The sequence below is a fragment of the Neoarius graeffei genome, chromosome 25 (genome assembly GCF_027579695.1).
Source record: "Neoarius graeffei isolate fNeoGra1 chromosome 25, fNeoGra1.pri, whole genome shotgun sequence".
NCBI lineage: Eukaryota > Metazoa > Chordata > Actinopteri > Siluriformes > Ariidae > Neoarius > Neoarius graeffei.
This window is the reverse complement of record NC_083593.1, coordinates 32,903,783-32,919,842: the sequence shown is the minus strand read 5'-3', so window position 1 is coordinate 32,919,842 and position 16,060 is coordinate 32,903,783. Positions and strand designations below refer to the sequence as shown.

Sequence of the window (16,060 nt, the reverse complement as noted above, 5' to 3'; positions counted from 1 at the left end):
TATTTTATGAGCTAAAAGCAGATTTACAAGTCTTTACTCCGTACGCATTACTGTCATGGCGACTTGTTGTCACATCCACATGCGTTTGCGCTCTGAGAGCATGCACCTGTTCTGGATTAGACCACAATCACAGTGCACATTTATAAGGACTCTCTAAACACACAGATTTTGCGAAGGCACTGTACCAAGTGTCTCACGTTACCAAGCCTTTGTTCTGTGTGTTGCTTTACTGATTTTGACTTGCTTTTGTATTTTGGACTTTGCCTTTCTGATTAGCTCTGGTATTCTGTTTGTCTCGTTCGACCATTTCCCGTTCCACGACCATGCCTTTGTCTTACGTTTAGAAACTGTTTGGCTGCCTGTTTATTTAAAAGCACTCTTCCTGAAAATACACCCGTCATCTGCTACATGACACTCATAAATGTAAGATACAGTGTCTTGCAAAAGTATTCATCCCCCTTTGTGTTTGTCCTGTTTTGTTGCATTACAACATGGAATTAAAATGGGTTTTGGGGGGGTGGGGGTGGGGGTTAGCATCATTTTATTTACACAACATGCCTACAGCTTTAAAGGTGAAAATTGTTGTTTTATTGTGACACAAACAATAATTAAGATGAAAAAAAAACAGAAATCTGGAGTGTGCATAGGTATTCACCCCCCCAAAGTCAATACTTTGTAGAGCCTCCTTTTGCTGCAATTACAGCTGCAAGTCTCTTGGGGTATGTCTCTATTAGCTTAGCACATCTAGCCACTGGGATCTTTTCCCATTCCTCAAGGCAAAACTCCTCCAACTCCTTCAAGTTAGATGGATTGCGTTGGTGTACAGCAGTCTTCAATTTATGCCACAGATTCTCAATTGGATTGAGGTCTGGGCTTTGATTAGGCCATTCCAAGACATTTAAAGGTTTCCCTTTAAACCACTCCAGTGTAGCTTTAGCAATATGTTTAGGGTCATTGTCCTGTTGGAACGTGAACTTTCGTCCCAGTCTCAAACCTCTGGCTGACTCAAACAATTTTTCCTCCAGAATTGCCCTGTATTTAATGTCATCCATCTTTCTTTCAGTCCAGACCATCTTTCCTGTCCCTGCAGATGAAAAATATCCCCACAGCATGATGCTGCCACCATGCTTCACTGTAGGAATGGTGTTCTTAGGGTGTCGGGTTTGCACCGCACATGGCATTTCCCATGATGGCCAAAAAGATCAATTTTAGTCTCATTTGACCAGAGAATCTTCTTCCATGTGTTTGGGGAATCTGCCACATGCTGTTTGGCAAACTCCAAATGTGTTTTCTTATTGTTTTCTTTTTTCTGGCCACTCTTCCATAAATCCCCACTCTGTGGAGTGTAAAGTGGTCCTATGGACAGATACTCCCATCTCCACTGTGGATCTTTGCAGTTCCTTCAGCATTCTCTTTGGTATCTTTGTTGCATCTCTGATTAATGCCCTCCTTGCCCGGTCTGTGAGTTTTGGTGGGCAGCCTTCTCTTGTCACGTTTGTAGTTGTGCCATATTCTTTCCATTTTGCTATAATGGATTTAATGGTGCTCCCTAGGATATTCAAAGTGTGGGATATTTTTTTATAACCCAATCCTGTTACACAAGTTCAGTTACACAAATTGAAACGTAGCGATTTTCTGTGTTATGGAAAGTCTGCACTATAATGACAGGCGTACTAACACCTTCTGCGTGCTTCGGCAGCGCATTGATACGGAGCTCAGATATCAGTGCGCTGCCGAAGCGCGCAGAAGGTGTTAGTACGCCTGTCATTATAGTGCAGACTTTCCATAGCATAGAAAATCGCTACGTTTCAATTTGTGTAACTGAACTTGTTTCATATCACTGGTCATATAAACCTATGTAAACAGGAAAAACGTGGAAGAGTTTGGTCGCATCTAACTACAGCCCCAAAAAATACCATTGGCCATGCTGAGCCTAGCTACATTGCTAACAGGAGTGACAGCGCGTCTGACTGCGTCTGACTGACTGGGAGGTCGCGCAAAGCTCGGAGAGGTACGGAGCAGCTCGTCTCAATTCAGATAAGAGCATATTTCATTATGGAAGTACGGTGGACTGTTCCTTTAAAGTGGTAGGCATGTTGTGTAAATCAAGTGGTGTTAACCCTCCAAAAATCCATTTTAATTCCAACTTGTAATGCAACAAAACAGGACAAACACAAAGGGGGATGAATACTTTTGCAAGACACTGTACTCTCCATCAAAGACAAACTTCATATCCTGGACCATCTGAAGTGTGGTGAGAACGCAATGAATTTGTCTAAAGAATACAGTATCCTGAAAAATTAAATTGCAACTTTTAAAGCAAAAGAAAAAGAGCTCCAAGACTTGATGGGCTGAAACGAAAGAAGATGCGGCAAACAAACGATGGCAAGTGTGACTTATTTCCTTTAATTTGTAAATATGTAAGTGAATTAAGTGCAAATATAAATTAAACACAGTTGGGCTTGTTTTACGTAAGAGTGAGTGTTTGCTGTGAAAAGTGGGTCCATTTCAGTATTATGAACTTTTCAGTATAACAAACTATTTGGACGTCCCCCAAGGAGTTTGTTGAAGCAGGGTTGCAGTGTATATGTAGAGGATATTACATGGTTGCGTGAAGATATAAAGTTTACCTTTGAGTGGTGAACATATTTTCAACGCAAGAAGATAAACTTCATATCTTCGCACCACTGTGTAATGGCAACCCTTGTTCCACTAAAAAACAATAAACAAGTTAGTCAAAAGTAGTTTAATTTTGAACCAGTGTGCCATTTTGACAACGCACATCAAGTCAGCGGGAAAACTCTGGGAGTGACATCATCGGAGTGAAATATCGGAAATTATTATACATACGGGTCACGTTTTCCATGGAATAAAAACATATATTCTATTCCCTTCTAGTGGGTTTTTGATGGCATGCAATATTGCTATCATATCGCTTATCCTCCATGTATTATGCCACTCTCCCCAATGGAGAATGAGCGTGCAATATTGATACAATATTGTATGTTGTCAAGACAATACGTCACACATCGGAGCTCATGCGAAGATCCAATGACAAAACTTTTCTGTTACGCATGTGCAGAATCGTTTCTTTGTCGGCTGGGAAAGAGAGCAGACGAGGCCAATCCAATGCTAGGTTTAAGCACTAAATAAATAAACTGAAACTAAAGATGCGCTGAACACCCGAAAGGCTGAACACCAAAACTTCATGATTATATTCTTTGCGCATATTTACAAGAGAAAAACATACCAACAGACATCAAAAAACTGGAAAAAAGATGTAAAACTTCAGTGCTAGCGAGTGACTGTGACAGTTTGTAAACAAACATGGCCGCAAGGTTTGCTTCATTAAAAGCGGAAGCTTTTGAGAGAATTTTGGCTGCCAGGTCACTCTGTTGTTTGTAGCTGTTGATGTTGATTTTAAAAGTAACGAAGTAAATTACATCGGGAAATGAATACTTAAGTCTGAGTGAAAAATGCTGCGGCAAGCGTGCATGGAAGAAGAGTCTTGGGACAGAAATCTTAGTTTCTCAGTCGCTAGCCTGTGCTACTGATGAATGTTACAGCATCTAGAAGGTGACTTCACTGCCATGCCAACAGCACCAACTTGTGGGTAAGCTAGCATTGGCCTTCTAGAATGCTGATATGAAGAAAGTGTGTATGTATAATCATATTAGCTGGCTTTTTTCATGGTATATCAGATATATTCCATTCAACTAGCATGATCTTGAACTCGTCTTTGACTCACTGGAATATATCTGATATACCACTCAAAGCCAGCCAATATTATTTAAAAATGTCACTCAGATCCGTGTATTTCGTATTAAAAATGAGTTGAACACGAAAAGATAAACTTCATATCTTCAAACCAATGTGTGATTTTCTTATTATATAGATGCATTCACAAACAAGAAGTAACCAAATTTATCAAAACACAGCATGAAGAATCTTAGCCTGTCCCACAGGACAAGTCCTGATCATTAAATTAGATCATTAAATTAGATTCTGATTTGAGCAATAAACTGAGGCAATAACATTTGGCTGATGCATTACACTAATGTAGTTTCCTGACATGAGGAAATGTATTTCTTACTTTCAGATATGTATGCTAGCATGCTCGAGAAGTTTTTATCAATTAAAAGCTTAGTGGAGGAATGTGACAATCACCCTACTTTAATTCTTAACATATTTACATAGTTTTGTTTTCTCCACTCTTGGTAAAGTAGAGTGTAAAAATAATTAGCAGGACTTGTCCTGTGGGACAGGCTAAGATTCTTCATGCTCTGTGGTTTACAAAATTGGTAGCTCTATTGGTATTCATCAAATGCACCAGTCCACACGGTGATGAGAATCTTATTGAAACGTGTGTGTGTGTGTGTGTGTGTGTGTGTGTGTGTGTCTTCACATACTGCTATGTGAGACAAATACAGTGGTGCTTGAAAGTTTGTGAACCCTTTAGAATTTTCTATATTTCTGCATAAATATGACCTAAAACATCATCAGATTTTCACACAAGTCCTAAAAGTAGGTAAAGATAACTCAGTTAAACAAATGAGACAAAAATATTATACTTGGTCATTTATTTATTGAGGAAAATGATCCAATATTACATATCTGTGAGTGGCAAAAGGATGTGAACCTTTGCTTTCAGTATCTGGTGTGACCCCCTTGTGCAGCAATAACTGCAGCTAAATGTTTTCAGTAACTGTTGATCAGTCCTGCACACCAGCTTGGAGGAATTTTAGCCCATTCCTCCGTACAGAACAGCTTCAACTCTGGGATGTTGGTGGGTTTCCTCAAAAGAACTGCTCGCTTCAGGTCCTTCCACAATGTTTCGATTGGATTAAGGTCAGGACTTTGACTTTCTCATTCCAGAACATTAACTTTATTCTTCTTTAACCATTCTTTGATAGAACAACTTGTGTGCTTAGGGTCGTTGTCTTGCTGCATGACCCATCTTCTCTTGAGATTCAGTTCATGGACAGATATAATTCACTGGTATAATTCAGAATTTCATTGTTCCATCAATGATGGCAAGCCATCCTGGCCGAGATGCAGCAAAACAAGCCCAAACCATGATACTACCACCACCATGTTTCACAGATGGGATAAGGTTCTTATGCTGGAATGCAGTGTTTTCCTTTCTCCAAACATAACGCTTCTCATTCAAACCAAAAAGTTCTATTTTGGTCTCATCCATCCACAAAACATTTTTCCAATAGCCTTCTGGCTTGTCCACGTGATCTTTAGCTACTGCGGACGAGCAGCAATGTTCTTTTTGGAGAGCAGTGGCTTTCTCCTTGCAACCCTGCCATGCACACCAATGTTGTTCAGTGTTCTCCTGATGGTGGACTCATGAGCATTAACATTAGCCAATGTGAGAGAGGCCATCAGTTGCTTAAAAATTACCCTGGGGTCCTTTGTGACCTCGCTGACTATTACACGCCTTGCTCTTGGAGTGATCTTTGTTGGTCGACCACTCCTGGGGAGGGTAACAATGGTCTTGAATTTCCTCCATTTTTTTTTTTTTACACAATCTGTCTGACTGTGGATTGATGGAGTCCAAACTCTTCAGTGATGGTTTTGTAACCTTTTCCAGCCCAATGAGCATCAACAACGCCTTTTCTGAGGTCCTCAGAAATCTCCTTTCTTCGTGCCATGATACACTTCCACAAACGTGTTGTGAAGATCAGACTTTGATAGATCCCTGTTCTTTAAATAAAACAGGGTGCCCACTCACACCTGATTGTCATCCCATTGATTGAAAACACCTGACTCGAATTTCACCTTCAAATTAACTGCTAATCCTGGAGGTTCACATACTTTTGCCACTCACAAATATGTAATATTGGCTCATTTTCCTCAATAAATAAATGACCAAGTATAATATTTTTTATCTCATTTGATTAACTGGGTTCTCTTTATCTACTTTTAGGACTTGTGTGCAAATCTGATGATGTTTCTGGTCATATTTATGCAGAAATATAGAAAATTCTAAAGAGTTCACAAACTTTCAAGTACCACTGTAGCATCCAAGTGAAGTAAGGATGTTGTTTTTGTGTTGTATTTTTTTTAAATCATAAATACTGTGATTAATTCAGGGGTGGACGTTCTTTAGCTCGTCCACCAGGCACATAAAAGCTCCAATGTGCTGTGCAGTCCAATGGAAACTGACTATGGCTTTTATCCTGTTCTAATGAAGTGTTTGCATCCTTTTAGCTATGAGCTCTGATGTTCTGTCATCACATCACGCATAAAATAAATTTTTTTCAAAGTATTTTTTATTGTTTTTTTTTTCCCGGTTGTACAAAATACAACTTGATATTTTAACAAATTGCCATCCCACAAGTAACCATTCCCTATTGCACCATTAAAACTTTACAGTATGACAAAACATATTAAGCATAATAAACAATTTATAAAAGACACAAAAACATAAATGAATAAAAAAGAAAATTAGAAGAAAAATAAAAAATAATTTAAAAAGGTGGGGGGATATATTTTTACACTTACAATGTCTGAAACATCCATCTTTTCTATCTGGTCTACAGCTGGTTGCCACATGGTGTAAAAGTTAAGGGCAAAGCCTCTTATAGCATCGCAAAGTTTCTCAAGAGTCAGATGATGCATAAGATCCCTAATCCACAGATGGAAATTTGGAGGGGATCTCTCTGTCCATTTGAGCAGTATAAGTCTCCTCTGTCTCAACAAAAGCGGCAAAAACATAATAAAATGCATAATTCTACCCACATTCACTGGATAGGAACAATCGCGCGCTCTGATTGGCTACTCTACTACGAGGCTATCAGCTCATATACTGTGAGTGTCAGAGTGCAGACACTTACAGATGCAGGTGCAGGGTAGACTGGGGTCATGCAAATTGTCAGAGGTATCCAAATCAGCGTTCAGGAAGCGATGTCAGTAAACTAGCGTGGGTCGGGTGATCAACAAATGGGGCAGTATAGAACTAGCGAAAAGATGAGGTTGAGACGAAACTGAAATGAGGTCAATAAACTGGAAAGGTTATTGAAAACCAAATGGCTTGGTATGAGTGGGGAAAGAACACCAAACAATACTTCGCAACAGGCTGGGTGGAGAGTGGGGCTTATATCGGTAAAGTGGTTGATTGTAATGACCTGCAGGTGGTGTGATTAATAGTCAGATGACAGAGGGTCCCCAAAAAACACAAAAAAAGCAATACAATATGGAATAAAAGTATTTAATGATAAGAACGTATCTTTTTTTCAAGAATTATTATTATAGCATTTTTCACAAATGGCTACTATCATTTCGCAAGTTTGTTTACATTCTAAGTGGAAATGAATTAATCGGACATTTTGTAGAAATTTTTTATTTAGCGAATTTGCAAAAAAAAATTAAAAATCAAAATGCTCTGTTTCTCAAAATCCAGTGAATGTGGATAGAAAAAAAAACAGTTATTTCATTCAGTCTCGTCATATATGGCTTATAGTTCATGAGTGTGATGATTAACATTAGGCCAATCTTAATATAACAAAGAATTTGTAATATTTATTTATATATATATATATATAAAGATTTATAATGATAAAAACACTCATGTGCCATTCTTTTATTTGTAGTGATATTTACTGGTTCTTGTGTTTGTTTAGCCAGGACTGGAATAACTTAATTATTATTTTCACATGTCAAATCTTACTGCACCTACATACGTTAATCTATTCAGGATCTAGCCATGAAACATCTTGTGCTTCTAGAGGGTTCTACAGAATAATTTTCTATACAGCAAAATTACATTGCATTGTCTTCATACTGATGGACTGAACAGTTTAGAGGTCTGGACTGTGCATAAGACAGCGACACAAACAAATCAAAAGATCAAATGACATAATTATGTTAATGTTTACTCAGGCAGGTTTCCCCATGAGAGTATCAAAGACATGCAGTGCATTGCTAATTGGGAGGCTCTCGCAGAGTGTTGTTTGTGATCAATAGCTAATCAGGAACTAATAGCACAGCAGAGCATTGCTGTTTGCCTGAGCTGTCATGCCCTTTCCACAAAGGCAATCCGACACTGCAACTCTTATCCCGTATCATCGCCAAAGCAATCTCAAGCTGACCAAGCTTCTCAGAAGAACGATTTTGTTGACACTGTTTAAGCAGCAAGACAGCTGCATTGTGTCTCATTTTAATTCTAGACAATACGAATATGTAAATTTCCAGCTTAGAAGACTTTTATCAAATGAAATTATATGCAATCCTGACAACAGATGTGAATCAGGGGAAATGTGTGAATAGAATCACTGCATTCGTTATGTAGTTCGTACCTAATACACGATGCATTGCACTCTGCTGAGATATATATTTATTTATCCATCTATCTATCTATTTATTTATTTAATCCGTTTTGTAGAACAGAATAAATAGTATGCTAGATGGCTGGTGTTTGGGTGCAGCTTACTCTAATCAATTGTTTTCTCCCCTTTTCTCTTCCTCCATTTTTTCCTCACCCGTTCTCACCCTTTTCCCCCCATGTTTGTTCTCTGCTCTTCCAGCGGCGGCAGTGAAAAACAAAGTGAAAGGTGAGTGGAATGCTCCATCTTTCTAGCTCCTTGATTAATGGAGGGACACGGTTCCCAATAAACTGTGTAGCGATAACTCGCTTATCTTTTCTACAAGTCTGCCAGACGCTGCCTTCTCCTCCCACAGAGAGCAGTGAGAGGAGTGGTGTGCACTACCCAGAGTTCCATGCAGCTAACCATCCATTCTGTTTGTCATCCCTCTCCCCCCTGCTTATTTTATGCTTCTCCGCACCTTTAAGCTTCACTTTTGCAAAGAGCACGACAGCATGCTGCACAGTCAAGCTCAATATTAGCACTGGTGTTATAATTTTTTTTTTTTTAATAGAACTTGCATTGTGTTTTTGATGGGTTTCTTTTTTTTTTTTTGGATTTGTTTATTTGCTGCCAGACCACTTCATATCTTAGACTTCCATCAGGTCATATGAACAAAGGAGTAACTGTCATCTTTTTGAAAATGGAGTGGTGAGGAATATGCCTGTCAAACCCCTCAGTGATCCCACTGCGGAACAAGAAAAAGTTGCTGAATGTGGAGCAGGATGGTGAAGTTGCGAGGAAAAAAGGGAAAAATCTCACTCAAGGAAAAAGAAGTGAGATTTCTTTCTTTGTCAGGAACACCTATACAGCTGCTCATTAATGCAAATATTCAATCAGCCAATCATGTGGCTGCAGCACAATTCATAAAATCATGCATGACAGTCTCTGGATTTTACGCAGAATGGTGGGAGGGAACCCAATGAGTGTAGTTCTGCATGGGTGAAAACAACTTTGGGATGAGAGTGGTCAGAGGAGAATGTCCAGGGGTGGGTTTCCCAAAAGCATTGTAGCACAAAGCTCATCATTAAATGGTAGAGCGAGCATCACAATGAACACTCTCTCCTAGTTAAGATGCTCTGAGCATTAAGAGGCTTTTGGGAAACCCACCCCAGACCAGTATGAGCCAAGGGGAAATCTACAGTAGCTCAAATAAATACAAATTACAACTGTGGTGAGCAGAAATTATCTTAGAACACATCACACTCTGAGGCAAATGGGCTGCCACAGCACAAGACCCAACTGGGTTTCATTCCTGTTCACTAAGACCAGGAGTCTGATGCACAGACTCAGTGAAAATGGGCAGATAAAGGATAGAAAAACACAAACACTTATCCATAGGCCTTATTCAATATTTACATACGTTTAAAATAGCAATGAAAAGTTTGTACACACCTACTTTTTCATCGGTTTGTCTGTATTGTGACTGTTTTCTACATTGTAGAACAATAATGAAGACATCAAAACTAGGAAATAACATATTGGACATGTATGGAAACAAAAACTTGTTAACGAAAACAAGTATATATTTAGGGGCGGCATGGTGTTGTAGTGGTTAGCGCTGTCACCTTACAGCAAGAAGGTCCGGGTTCGAGCCCCGTGGCCGACGAGGGCCTTTCTGTGTGGAGTTTGCATGTTCTCCCCGTGTCCGCGTGGGTTTCCTCCGGGTGCTCCGGTTTCCCCCACAGTCCAAAGACATGCAGGTTAGGTTAACTGGTGACTCTAAATTGACCGTAGGTGTGAATGTGAGTGTGAATGGTTGTCTGTGTCTATGTGTCAGCCCTGTGATGACCTGGCGACTTGTCCAGGGTGTACCCCGCCTTTCGCCCGTAGTCAGCTGGGATAGGCTCCAGCTTGCCTGCGACCCTGTAGAACAGGATAAAGCGGCTAGAGATAATGAGATGAGATTCTTCAAAGTAGCCCCTGTTTACCTTAATGATGCTTTGCACACTATTGGCATTGTCTTAACCCGCTTCATGAGGCAGTCACCTGAAACGCTTTTCAGTTCACAGGTATGCCTCGTCAAAAGTTAATTAGTGCAATTTCTTGCCTTCTTAATGCGTTTGAGATCAAACAGTAAATAGTAAATAATAAATATACAGTAAATAGCCCTATTCCACAACTGTAGTAATCCATATTATGTCAAGAACTGCTCAACAAAGTAAAGAGAAACAACATTCATTTAAGACATGAAGTGTCTTTTAATTAATAAAAAAAGAAAAAACATTAAATTAGAAGATGTGTCCAAACTTTTGAACTGATACCGTATATAAGCATTAGCGATCAATTTTGATGTCAACAGTGACAGAATTATATCACATAAAGCTGGCTTATGTTAAAATGTCATGACAATTGACCTTAAAGGAGATACGCAGAAGCTTTATTTTTAAATAAATTTCTGAGTGGATAGTATCTCCATCCTTGACTCTTATATGCTGCATAAATGGGAATAAAATATATATATATATATTTCTGAGAGTTAAAATCGACCACAAAGCTGGCATTTGAGCTGCCCCGCTGAGCCAGCCAGCCCCGAGTGCGTGACATCACTGCAGTAACCGGTTTTAAGGCCGAGGCCTTTGACAGCTATAGACCAAAGTCATATAAATAAAAATTTATGGTGAAAGTAAGAAATAGCGTTACCCACTTGTTCAACTAAGACTGATTTGACTTCATTGATTGTGGGTTGACTCTCATTAAAACAGGATAGGTGTTCTAACTTATGCAACATACATGTACATGCATGCATTTTCACTGATAAAACGTAAAAGGCTAATTAAATAATCAGATGAACTGAGACAATCACATTCTGAAGCAAATTAAATAATCTTATAGCGGTAACTTAAACACACAATACAAGTTACATGTATTAATCTAGGGCGGCACGGTGGTGTAGTGGTTAGCGCTGTCGCCTCACAGCAAGAAGGTCCGGGTTCGAGCCCCATGGCCGACAAGGGCCTTTCTGTGCGGAGTTTGCATGTTCTCCCCGTGTCCGCGTGGGTTTCCTCCGGGTGCTCCGGTTTCCCCCACAGTCCAAAGACATGCAGGTTAGGTTAACTGGTGACTCTAATTTGACCGCAGGTGTGAGTGTGAATGGTTGTCTGTGTCTATGTGTCAGCCCTGTGATGACCTGGCGACTTGTCCAGGATGTACCCCACCTTTTGCCCGTAGTCAGCTGGGATAGGCTCCAGCTTGCCTGCGACCCTGTAGAACAGGATAAAGCGGCTAGAGATAATGAGATGAGATGTATTAATCTAAATGCAGGTAAACAACGTGTTGTTTTTTATCCAAATGAGAGTCGGAGCTTACCCGTCTGTGTTCTCGCTTCTTGAAGACCGATCTTGTGGCCGATTGTTTTTGAAACAATCTGACTTTCAGTTGTTCGTTCAGTTCTCCGTTCATTCACTTCTTTCACGTAAGGGTGAGATGGCAGCAATATCCAGTTTAGAAATAAGACAGCTGCTCCACTCATTCACTGCTTTCATCATACTGTATATTCTGCCATTACTGCTCAGCTCAGGCAATTACTAAAACCTGGGACAGAACGGGATGTCACTGGTTTTAGCAACAACTGCGGGGAGGTCACTGCCCGAGCGATAATATGTCCCGTCCAGTTCTGTCCCGAGTTTTAGCAACAACCCTCGGCTCACTCTGGGAGGACTGGTGCAACTGAACTCACTTTCCTTTAAAAATAAAAATTACTTTCCTTTTCTTGTAATTTTCTTTTTCTTTAATTGTTGGTACTGCACCCTCTTTCAATACAGGCTTATAGTCAATGCTCCTCAACAGATCAGAGGTCTCGTACAGGTCTTCAGTAAAATGTGCAGAGCAGAGGGGAGACCACGTCATAGGCACCCATTGTGCCCGTGAACTTCTCGCAAAACGCATCCAAATCTTTGCAGTTTGAACATTCTTGGGCCATGAATGCAACGTAAATCCAGCTTCTGTCATGTTGCTGCACCGGCCAGGAACACATCTACGTGGCATGGCGATAAATTAGCTCAAAATGGAGGATCGGAGTTGCAGTCAGCTCTGTGTTTTAGTATAGTGGAAATGGCGATGAGACCAATAGACTTCCTGCTGTGACGTTATGGACGTGAAGGTCATTCACTCAGACCGCTACCTATATAAATCACTTTAATCATAAAAAATTACTATGTTGGATTTATTGTTAATGCTTAAAACTATTCCTGTGCCATTCTTGAGGTCTCAAGGCATTTATAAATGAAAGTGAGGCCATGGCTCTGCGTATATGCTTTAAAGCTCAGTCTATTTATGCTATGTCATAAGCCCTATCCGGATGAGATTAAATTCATCTAATAATTTTAGTCCCATCCAGATTTACTATGCACACATCCATGATTTACAGTGCAGATGTCACCTCCTGTTGGAAACAAAGATGTCTGAGTGCTGCTATGTGCTGTATTCAGTCTTGTAGCATGCGTATCAGTGACCCTCCTTTAGATATTAAACACTTCCCAAATCGCAAAATGAAGAATAGATGCTGCTTGTATACTTGATGAATGTTGTTTTATTCTATTTTCAAATTGTTGCTGGAACACTGGTTCACCCCAAAGTAAAATAAGAGCCAGCGTCTCTTCTCTGATCTGGTGCTTGGACGCCATTTTGTGAATGGAGAGTGACTGATTATGATACCACCAGTAGTGTTATTGCTGTCTGGATGCAAGATTTCTGTCACTGAGGAAACATTTAAAAAATGTGTTACTGATAATCTAACCTGATAATCAATTCGAATAGGGTTATGGTTACATAATAGTGACGATGTGGCCTTCATTCATTAATTAATTAATTAATTCATTCATTCATTCATCTTCAGTGACTGGTTTATCCTGGTCAGGGGCATGGTGAATTAAGAGCATGTTCTGGGAACACTGGGCATAAAATGGGAATACACCTTGGGTGAGATGCCAGTCCACCAAAGAGCACCTTGTATAAACACATTCACATACTCTTTCATATCCAGGGACACTTTAAAGTTCCTAATCCACCTACCAGCATGTCTTTGGGAGGTAGGAGGAAACTGGAGAACTCCAAAGAAATCCCACACGGATACTTTTCATAAAGGAAGGAGTAACTGTCAACTCCTTGAAAACTGAGTGGTGAGAAATACACCTGTCAAACCCCTCAGTAGCCCCACTGTGGAACAAAAAAAAGTTTCTGAATGTGGAGGAGGATGGTGAATTTCATATTTCATACAGACACTCAGAGTGACAGAGACCTGAGCTACGAATCAAACCAAGGAGCCTTGAGCTCTGACTTGGCTACGCTACTCATTGTGCCACCATGTCACATGTCAAATGAAACTCTATTAGAGTCAGCAGCTTTTCATGTCGAGGTTACTTGCTCCAAGTGCTAAACTCAAGAAGCACTACAGAGCATCTTCTTGAGGTGTCCATTTTTCCAATTAGCAAGCGATGCCATATAATAACCATCTAATTATGCTGATAGACCAGAATACTGTGCTACAGATAAGATAAGATAAGATAAGATAAGATAAGATAAGATAAGATAAGATAAGATAAGATAAGATAAGATAAGATAAGATAAACTTTATTCATCTCTCAGTGGGGAAATTTACATGTTTCAGCAGCTCACAGATAGAAAAGAGTGAGGAATAGACAGTAACAAAAAATAGTGCAATAAAAGTATAAAAATACAATAGGAAAAAAGTAAGTAAATAAATAAATAAAAGTAAAAACACGGGGTGTGTATGTAATGTACACAACAAAATAAGAATCAAATTTAAATAAGAGTAGTACTTCACTGAAGTAGAACTATTACACTAGTAAAATACTGGCAACTGAAATAGAAATACTGAACCAGGTAGTGAATGTTATTGCACAGCATAACATGATTAATGAGGATGGAATATGTGTGTAAAGTCATTGGCAGCGGCTGTCCATCGCTAGCGATGATGACTGCTTCATTAAGATGCGCAGAAATGCAGATGGGCCGCAAGGCCCGCACCAGAGTGACAGAGTCATCCGTAGCGGTGGCATGAACGGCCTGGCTGAGCTGCCATGGAATGTCTGGCTTTGTGAGCCCTCGTATACTCCCTTTGACACTTGTCTTCAATTGTGGACACTGAGCTTTTAACTATGCTTCGCCATGTTGCTCTATCCGAGGCATCCCTTTCCCACATCTGATCGATAATTATGGCATTCTTCATGTTCCTCTTCAAGACGTCTTTGTGCCTCAGTTTCTGTCCTCCTTGTCTCCTCTTTCCTTGGCTCAGTTCTCCGTAGAAAACGGCTTTGGGTAATCGTGTGTCAGGCATGCGCCAGATGTGTCCAGCCCAACAAAGTTGGGAGGCTGTGATCAGGACTTCCACACTTACTGTATTGGCTTGCCTGAGAACTTCTATATTGAGGACCTTGTCCTGCCATCTTATTTTGAGGATTTGACACAGGTGTCAGAGATGTAGCCTGGTCAGTTTCTTGAAATGTTTACAGTAGAGCGTCATGCATTTGGTGGCGTAAAGCAGAGATGGTAAGACTGCAGCATTGAAGACTTTCAACCTGGTGGTTCTCTTGATGTCATGGCAAGACCATAGTTGCTTTTGTAATGCACTGAAGGCTTTGGTGGCAGCTTGAAACCGGCAGTCTACCTCCAAGTCTGATGAGTTTGTGTTGATAACTGCACTGTCTAAGTAGATGAAACTCTCAGAACTCCTAAGAGGTGTTCCGTTGACCAAAACAACATTGTTTGACCTTGCCTGTGGCTCAGGTGAGGGTCGGTACAGGAGTTCTGTTTTCGTGGTATTGATTTTCAATCCAAAGAGGGTTGCAACTGTGACAAAGTGATCAACGATTTCCTGCATGCCATCCAAATCTGTTGCTACAAATGCAGAGTCATCTGTGTACAGCAGTTCTCGTACGCAAATTTGCCGAGTTTTGGTTGAGGACTTGAGTCTGGCAAGATTGAAGAACTTGCCTTCCGATCAAGTCCTGATGTAGATTCCTTTATCTAGGTTAGTGTCCATAGTCTCTAGGACTGCTGTAAGGTAGAGTATAAACAATGTCAGGGCAAGAACACGTCTAGTCAAGTTGACACCATGATTGACAGGAAAAGCTTCACTAATGTCTCCTCCGATCGAAACCTTCCCAGATATTTTCTCATGGAGGAGCTTAATGAGTCATATCAGTCTTTCCGGGGATCCATACACTTTTAGTATCTGCCAAAGCATTGTAGGTGCAATAGGCTTATCAAATCAGTCTCATGTAAAAAGGGATCAGTCTCATAAATTCATTAATCATTAATTCAAGTGTCTAATAGTTTATAGCTAAGCTATTAAAATCAATGGAATAACTTACTGGTGATGTTGCTATAGTTTATTGAGTACTGTAGCTCGAATGTAATATGTTTACTCTAGATCTATAACATTCATATAACAACCAAATGAGTGAAGGCAATCAGAATACTTGTTTGGCAGAGGTTGGCATTCAATGGATGTTGTAGCAATAAACAGGACACAGTTTATTCCAAAGATACCATTTATTGAAATAGCTGACATGAATTAGCAAAATAATACTGATCAGATATAGCAACAATAGCATCCAAGGAATACTTCAATATAAATGGTGATATAATGTATACAAATAAAAATCAGTAGTGTATATGATAATTAAGGCACTAATGGTGATCAGAAGTAATAAGCTATATGCCAG

At 39.9% G+C, this 16,060-nt stretch overlaps 1 protein-coding gene across 2 annotated transcripts in view; it reads left to right on the top strand.

Moving 5' to 3' along the window:
• Nucleotides 1-16,060, top strand: part of cadm2a (cell adhesion molecule 2a) — a 901,104-nt gene that overhangs the window by 622,302 nt on the left and 262,742 nt on the right. For both annotated transcript variants that reach the window (XM_060908168.1, XM_060908167.1), the window contains exon 2: nucleotides 8,535-8,561. In XM_060908168.1, the coding sequence (XP_060764151.1) occupies nucleotides 8,535-8,561 (27 nt within the window). The remainder of the gene's footprint in view (nucleotides 1-8,534; nucleotides 8,562-16,060) is intronic.